Raw genomic sequence first — 9196 nt, 5'->3', positions numbered from 1 at the left:
ACAAATGGTTTGTTACTTAGTTTTATATTCGTGTTGTTCCATATAATTTCTTTACCAACATCAGTTATTTCTTTATTAAAGTTTGCATACGACCAAGCACTGAGTACGTCTTTTAAAAATGTAGATCTAATATCTAAATTTTCAATATCTTTTATGTTAAGATTACATTTAAATATGAATTGTTTTCCATATGTATTTAACATATTTTCATATCTATAACCCATTTTGAATGTTGCTGCAATTTAATGCGTTTAAACCCAGGAGCATTTTAAGGAATATATAAAACTTTCAATGTCTAACATTTTAAGCCCCCCATGTTGGTAATCTTGAATAATCTTATCTCTTGATATTTTGTCTGGTTTGTTGTCCCATAGAAAGTTAAACATGAGCTTTTTTATTTTATTTATGATTTCTTGGTCTGGGTTATGTAAAACTGTGAGAGGATAAATAAGTTTGGGCATTGCAAAAAGTTTTAAGAACGGTTATTTTTCCAAAAAGACTTAGTTTCCATCGTTTCCATTTATGCAAACATTGATCGAACTCTTTCAGTTTAGGTGTTAAATTAGTATTAAGCATTTCGTCTATGTTATTAGTGAAAGTTATACCGAGCGTGCTAGCTTTTTCAGATGTCCATTTAAAATTATTGTCATTGCAGAAATTGATATGAGTATTTCTTAAACTTCCAAGTTTTAAAACAGTACATTTATCTTTATTCAATTTAAGGCCTGATATATTTGAAAACTTTTTTAGTGTTGAAATAAGTGTAAGAAACGATCTTTTTTCTCCATCAGTTATAAAACATGCATCATCGGCAAAAAGTGTTTGTTTAAGTTCAATGTTTCCTATCTTAATGCCTTTAATATCTTCATTTTTGGTAACTTCATTTGAGAGTAATTCTATACAAATAATAAATAGGTAAGGGGATAAAGGGCACCCTTGTCGCACGCCTTTTTCTATTTTAAAGAAACTGGATAGATGACCATTATTATGTATACACGATTTAGCATCTTTATAAAAAAGGCCAACCCAATTTATAATATGTTGAGGAAATTTAAATTTCAATAAGCATTTTTTCATAAAGTTATGGTCAAGACTATCAAAAGCTTTATTAAAATCAGAAAAAAATATTAACCCTTAAAAGTAAAAGTCTAACATTTTCCCCAATATATCTACCTTTGATAAAGCCTGTTTGCTCTGGACTGATAATATTTGGAAGTTTGGTTTTTATTTTATTTGCAATTGCTTTTGTCGCAATTTTGTAATCTACATTAAGTAAAGAGATCGGACGCCAATTATTTATTGATAACGTGTCTTTGTCTTTCTTTGGAAGAAGAGTAATAATACTTTGTTTTTGAAGTTCCGTAAGATTTCCGTTATCATAAGAGTAGTTTAGAGAACTAATAAGATATTGTTTTAAATCATTCCAAATATATTTTGTAAAAATCAGCAGTTATACCGTCACTTCCAGGACTTTTGTTATTTTTCATGTCTTTAAGAGCAATTCCGCATTCGTATTCTGTAAGATGACCATTTTCTACATATTCATTATTTTGTTCTAAAGTATTTATTTCATTTGCGAAAAAGATAGAATCTTCGCAATCTTCTATTTGTAAGTCTTTTTTTATATAAACGTTCATAAAAATCTTTAATCTTAGTCAAAATTTTGTTTTGATTCGTTTCAATGTTATTACTATTATCTTTTAGTTGGCTAATTATCTTTTGTTCAGCATTTTTCTTTTCAAGGTTTGCAAAATATTTTGTGTTTTTCTCTGACCCTTCCACCCATTCAGCGTTGCTTCTTAGCAGGATACCTTTAATTCTTTTGTCAATAAGATCATTAAGTTTTGCTTTTTTTCAGATTTAAGATTTTCTATTAAAATATTATTACTTGTATTTAACTCAATTTCTTTTTCCAGATCCCTAATTTTAGAATTAATTTCATGCTCATTTCTAAGATCATTTTTCTTTTTAATGCTAGCGTATTTGATAGTTTCATCTCTAATTTCTGCCCTTAATTATTTCCCATAATACGTTTGGATTGGCTTGGTCATTAAATGACACTATTTCTTGTATTGATGATTTAATTTTATTTTGATAATCAGTGTCTAAAAGTAAACGAATTGTTAAGTTTAAAGTATCCTGGGCCCTTTTACATTGAATAAACTTTAGATGCATAATCACAATAGAATGATCTGATTTATAACCAGTTTTTATTTGGAAGTCTGTTACTGAATTGAGAGTACAAGTGGAAAAAAGAAAATAGTCGAGTCTGCAGAAAATTGGTGGTTATTATGAGAGTGCCAAGTAAAAAGTTTCCGTTCTGGATTAAGTAGTCTAAAAACATCACAAAGATCAAATGTATCAATTAGTTCATTAACCTTTTTAGAAGTTCGTTTATTTGTATCACTTTTACCGTTTAGTTTGTCTAAAGAATGATAAATAACAGTATTAAAATCGCCGCCAACTAGTAGTATTTCGTCACTAAATTTATCAAGATTGGTTTCTAATATATTGAAAAAATTGATATCGTCGTTATTTGGAGCATAAACGTTGAATATATTTATCACCTTTTCCTCAATTTCTAGTTTAATTCGTTGCATTCTGCCCACAATAACTTCTTGATATTCTAAAATTTTACAATTACAAGACGTATTAATAAAGATACCGACGCCTAAGCTGTTTGTACTATTTCCGCTTAAGTAAGATTTTCCATTCCACTTTGCCGACCAATTGTCTGTATCATCAGTGTTTGAGTTATAATTTGTACCTGACTCTTGTCAGCATTTGCTTTAAAAAGATATTTTTCCCCCAACCATTTCTTATTTTTAAAGATTGAGTAACAACAAATGCACAAAATTTCTGACCAAAGTGCATTTATTCCAATGAAAAAGATATTTGAACCAAATATGTCTGTTTTAGGGTGTGTGTGTTTTCATCCCTTAATATGGGCACCTGTATTTTTGAGCTGAAAAATTATACACCTGCATTTAAAGACCTGTTAAAAGTTTACACATGTATTTTAAACAGCTGTAAAACAGTACAACTGTATTATAAACCCGTAGAAAATACGGTTAATTTACATATTTCGTTCATAGTACAGGTGTAAAACAGCTGCATTTTTTGAAAAAAAGCAGGTGTAATTTGCTATAAGTTTATCTAAACTGGAGGGAAATACAGTTGTAATTTCTAACAGGCAAACATACAGGAGTAAAATTCCGTACAGGCAGGACGATTTCATTTCATTTTACGCCTTTTCCCAACAGTATTTCAGTAATATAGGCAAATAATATTGATTTAAATCATCAGTAATAGAAACTACGGTAGGGAAATCTACACTAAAAACTTGGAGAGCAATTATTATTATGACAAATACTCGTTATGAATATTATCTAATTACGCGTGTACGGTATACATGTCAGAAATGTTGAACAGTTTTGATTTAAAATCTGCAAAGATAATTGAATTGTGCGATGGATTTACTTTGTGTAAAGGGATTAAAAAACGGACAGTTACGTTCATGATACTTGTGTGTCTACAGACAGCATTGACTGGTGTGTATTTCATGTATAGCTATTCCAGTATTGTAAGGGGTATTCAAATAGATATTGAGCACCTTCGAAACAATAATGTAGCTGATCTTAGTAGAGATAACAACAGTTGGATATTCCGTCTTGAAAATCAAGAAACGTTAGGAAAGTTCTATTTCGAACCAGAAGCTGGAAGTAAAAAAACTATATATGTTGAACAAAGGGAATATTATACCAGTTGATGTTTCAACAAGCGTGGCATTTGAAGCGTTAGCAAGAAAAGTGATAAAATCTAGGCAAACTGTACTATAACAAATCAAAATATTACATTAGAGGTGAGTACTAGTACATGTAATATCAGGATCCATGCTGTTCTCTATCAGTTTCTTTACTTGCCATTGGGCTTGTAAGCGAACAGCATGGATCCTGATCAGACTGCGCGTATGCGCAGACTGGTCTGGAACCATGCTGGTCGCAAAAGCACTATGTTGGTTTTTGTGGTGACGCGGCTCATATAGTTTTAACTCTCGCTTCATGATGAACGCTTTTAAGCTTGTTGTAATAATTCTGTAGTTTGCTCCTTGGAAATAACCAGCACTGTTTCTTATAAGGAAACATGACCCAAATTAGGGTTCGAACCCATGATGCCTTGGTTTAAAGGCAGACACCTCTAGTTATCCGTTCCTTTAAAATTTTAGCCTTAAATGTCACAAGATACTGGTATGTTGGCTGGGCTGTTTTTTTTTAATATGTCATTATATTCAGAAACATCACATTTCATGTGATATTTTTAAAATGTATTATTAGATACTAATGTTCATTTAAATGAAACTAGCTGATGCTTTTCTTTTTTCGTTTTTTTATAAAGGTTGGCTTTTAATGTATGAATAGTTATCCTAAAGATTTTCCAAATTAACCCATGTTCAAACCCTGATGAACATACGCATGAGAGAGTAAAGACAGTTTACATCAATAAACAAACCTTATAACTTGATATTGATTATTTGTTTACTGGCATTGTAAAGTATAAAAGATTTAAAGATTTTGTTCTTAACCACAGACACTTGGGGTGTGGAGCTCAAACACATTTAAATTCCAAATAAAATGTATATTTGTCAATACCAGTACATGTACTTATCATATATATAAAACATTATAATGTACCTTCTTGAAAAAATAAAAATCAACGACTATAATATTTTTGATCTCCACACCCTCTAAACGTTCTAGAATTTTTTTCTTCACCGTATGCGTATTTACTAAATATTTACCAAGAAAATTAGGTTCAATTTCTTTTGACATGTAATGGACATTGGATTTGATAGATTAGAAAACATTATCCTCCTTTCTATTATTCTGTTTTAGACTTACTCGACGGTACCAAACTGCAGGAAAATTCACAAGGATATAGAGGATGTAAGTTATTTCGCATTCCAAGAGGAAATAGATGTTCAAATAGCTTATAGTATTCTAGTTTATAAAGACTATCAAATGGTTGAATTTTTGCTACGAACTATCTACAAGCCACAAAACACATACTGTATACACGTTGATAATAAATCACCTAAATTTTTTGAAAATAGTGTGCGAGGACTTGCAACTTGTTTTCAAAACGTGTTCATAGCCACGAAGCCTGTGAATGTTTACTGGGGCAATTTTTCTGTAGTTGAAGCCGAAATGTCATGCATGAAAGACCTTTTGAACAAATCTAAGTCTTGGAAATATTTTATTAACCTAACTGGGCAAGAGTTCCCGTTACGAACTAATTACGAAATTGCCAAGGTGCTTATTGCTCTCCGAGGTTACAACAACATGAAGTGTAGCGACCGTATAAAGTGAGTATATTGCACTTCATTATATAATCTATAAAAAAGATTTGTTCAAAATGCGTTTCCCTTATTTGCTAAGAGGTGCTTCGGTCAATATGAACTTCTTTTTTCTGTAAATATCACAACATATTCACCAGTTTAAAAGTTCATAATTGTATAAAATTGTAAAATCACATATCGCCATTCTCCGTATTCTGTAACCAATATATTATAACTATTATTAAAGTTATTTGGTCAAATAGAATGTCTTCTGTAGAATAAATAAATATGTTGACAGTATTTAGTATCAAGTCACGACATTATTATACATGAATGTTTTTGTGAGATGTCGATGATGATCCAATATGACACATTTATATATTTTGAGAAAATATATTGTACCAGAACATAATATGATTATTTATTAAACAAATTGAGGATATTTCAGTTTTATCTATAAATTCAGGATTTATTTTCATTGAGTGGTAGAAATAAAATATTTAATAAATTGCGGTAGCCACGAGTGAAATATGATGATTTTCATGCCACAAAATAAAAATAAATCCAGTATTTATAGTAATAACTTGAATTTTCTGTTGATTATATACTTTTTTCTCTTTTTTACATTACTATTTGAAAGTAACAAAAGACGAAAAGATACCTTTATGCCCAGACAAAAACCTTCAACCAAATCGGGAAAAATGTCGGTGAATATAATAAATTGATTGGTGTTAAAACGTCTAATTAAATCGAATTAAAATCAGTCGACTTACACATCATGGTCTCACTTATTGTAGGCCATTTGACGTTTCCGTACTTTATATATTTGGTATCCGTTAGTATAATATAATAGTATAATCGACGTACAAGTAGTTTATTGATAAAAAGCCATAAAATCCATTGTTCATTAACATTTGAAGTAAGAAACATAAAGGAAGGTATTCACACTAAGTGTATTGAATAAAAAGTAAATCTTTAAACTTAAAATAAAATAATACATAAATATAAAATGTATCAAAAGTGATATAGTGAATTGGGAAAATTTCAAGAATAACGATTATTAACGGACTACATTAGACACTTTTACATTCCATCAAAAACGTTTTAGTAGTGCAAATAGTTTTGATAAGTAATATTTGTTTTCAGAAAGTCTGATCTACTTATATCAGGAGCGCCACCTTACGGCCTTACTGCCTACAAGACCTCAACACATGTTGTATTAACTCGAGAATTTGTTGAATATATTCTTTACAATAAAACAGCAAAAGCGGTCTTAAACTGGACAAAGCAATTGAAGATACCTTCAGATGAAATAGCTTTTTCAACACTTAACTGTAATCAGAAGCTTAAAGCACCAGGGTCATATAGAGGTAACATATATTTTAGCCATTTATATCAGTAATGTACATCTTCAACAGAAATTGTACCGGACTGCTCACAACGCTAACAACAAAAATAAAGGGGTATTACTAAGAGGTGGGAATAACAAGGGTGTTTATTACTGGGGGAGGGGGTGTGTAACTAAGAGATTGATAATGTAGTGTTTTATAATACTGCACGTTTGAATGTCGTTTTTCATGGTGACGTTTATATAGATTTATATACACGGCTGCTGTCGATTTATGAAGAAATCTTACTTTTTCTCCACAAAATGATGCTTGCTATATTATGAATTCGTTATAAAGATTGTTGACAGGTTATATGGCGACACGGGTTTGTGATAAAACTATCTTTGAAAGTCGATCATTACAGCTGCATGCCTATATTTCAAGAAAATCTAAATTGGAAAAATGGACTATTGTTTTAAGAAAAGTAAAAAGTATACATGATTCAAGCATGTTTTTATGCGTTTATTGGCTGGTTTTGCAGTATTTATCACCCTATTTGAACAGCGTGGCTAATGTAGTCAGGACTATTTTCACATATCCTGTACTATTTTTGAGAATTGGATATATTTTAAGTGCCAAACTGCAATGTGTAAATTGCTTTCTGTGTAAATGTGCAATATTTTACTTCTTAATTTATTTTGAATATTTTCATGAAAAAATAAGCAACCTGAATGCAAGCTGCTTTTACTTTCTTTGTCTGTTTTACAGGTCATCCTAATGTTTATAATCGTACACTCAACTATATAGCAAGATTTAAGGTCTGGATAGGAAAGTCGTTTCATGTTTGCAACGGAAAAAGCCTCCGTGGAATTTGCACATTCGGTCCTAAGGATTTAGAGACATTACAGAGTAGATACGAGCTTTTTGCTAACAAGTTTAATATCCGAGCGTTCCCACAAGTGCCATACTGTCTGAGAAACACGCTACTAAGAAGGACATTTTTAGAATACACAGGTCGTTTAGATTACAATGTTACGTATTATGAAAATATTCCGCATAGAATATAGAATATATTTCACATCTTTAATAATTGGCATACAACTTGTTTCATCATAAACCAACCATAAATTAGATATATAACATTGAAGAGAACAATAGAGAATACTACAGGAACATATAAATACACTTAACAAAACTTATAACTGTGCAGTTTTTAAATGTAAATAACTTTTTTATTACTTGACATTTTTTACCCAAATTTTGGAATTCATCGTTTGAATGGTTTATATTTAAAATTCTATATTCAGAAATAACGGTTATTTTTGTTGTGTGCGTTCATCCGTGACATGTACATAAACAACAAAGTGCACGTGAGGATGACAGGTTGGCGCTAAATGAAGTTTTTATTGACCATCAAGGATTCTATTAAAATAAATGCATCCAAAAACATAAATTTATTGCAAATTTTTTGCAATTGAAAGAAAAATGGCCGTCTAGAAGTTTTACGCAAGGGAAGTTGCATTTCGGGCGCCCATTTTGAAAATAAATTTGCATAATATTTTCTCAAATAAACATATTGACTAAGATTTTACTTTAAAACTAAAAACAAACTTTCTTGGTTCTTTCATATTAATGAAAATATCGTGTTTGCATTGCTTTTAGTAACTGGGTACAACGCGTTACGGAGATCGACATAAACCAGTCTTAACTAAAGTTCAATAAAGCAAATATTAAAATTACAGTGACATAATGCCCTGGAATTCATTGTAGTATTATACTCTATCGGTGATCCTATGTTTTATGTTTGTATTTTAGTGAAATTAAGAGATTTAGACCTTTTTGCACTCATTATAAACACGCATTTTATAGAAATGTGAAATTCTGTTTTCGTGCAATCTTGCACACTTCGCTATTTCTCAGTAAATACGAATCGCCCTGACATAAAAATCGATACCCAACATTGCACATATCTTTACTATATTTGGTTAAAATTTCAGAGACCTATCTTTATTAGTATCTGAGAAAGTTTGATTTTTATACGTGCACAGTTATAAGATTTGTTAAGTGTATTGACGGAAATCAGAGAATACTAGTGAATTAACGTAGAATAAATCAAATGTTGGAAAAAAGGGTGTGCAAAAGGCAACGAATATGTATGGAAGTGTTGTAGTAAGCACTCAATATCTTTTGTTATCTCTGATAATGCTTCTATTGACTCTGTTTCTTTTGTTAAATCATCAAGGGACATCACTGATGTTTTTGATATGACGGGTCTGGAACTATTTTCCGAGATTAGTGTATCGTCTGATGCAGGTCAGGACCAATAATGTGTGTGCACATTTTCAGATCATTTCCTATCCCCGTTCTTCTTAAATAATTGTTATTATTGTGCAAAAAGACAAAAAAGTGAAAAGCGTTTAAAGTTTTTCTCTCAAATCTTTGCTAAAGATCACATAGAAAATCGATATTCAATTTAATTCTGGGTATACTTCTTTATTATCATATGCTGTTTTTTTTCCTTTTAAATTTGTAA

At 30.6% G+C, this 9196-nt stretch overlaps 1 protein-coding gene across 1 annotated transcript; it reads left to right on the top strand.

Moving 5' to 3' along the window:
• Positions 1-4892: 4892 nt before the first annotated feature.
• Positions 4893-7812, top strand: LOC132736478 (beta-1,3-galactosyl-O-glycosyl-glycoprotein beta-1,6-N-acetylglucosaminyltransferase-like; the record flags this gene model as incomplete). The annotated part of the gene is made up of 3 exons (XM_060723621.1): positions 4893-5362; positions 6482-6705; positions 7432-7812. Coding segments are annotated over 3 exons (993 nt in total), but the record flags the coding sequence as incomplete, so codon positions are not given.
• Positions 7813-9196: the final 1384 nt, after the last annotated feature.

This window comes from Ruditapes philippinarum, unplaced genomic scaffold (assembly GCF_026571515.1).
Source record: "Ruditapes philippinarum isolate M1 unplaced genomic scaffold, ASM2657151v2 ctg9865_1_1_1_1, whole genome shotgun sequence".
NCBI lineage: Eukaryota > Metazoa > Mollusca > Bivalvia > Venerida > Veneridae > Ruditapes > Ruditapes philippinarum.
The sequence above is the reverse complement of the archived record's forward strand: the minus strand, read 5'-3'. Positions and strand labels throughout refer to the sequence as shown.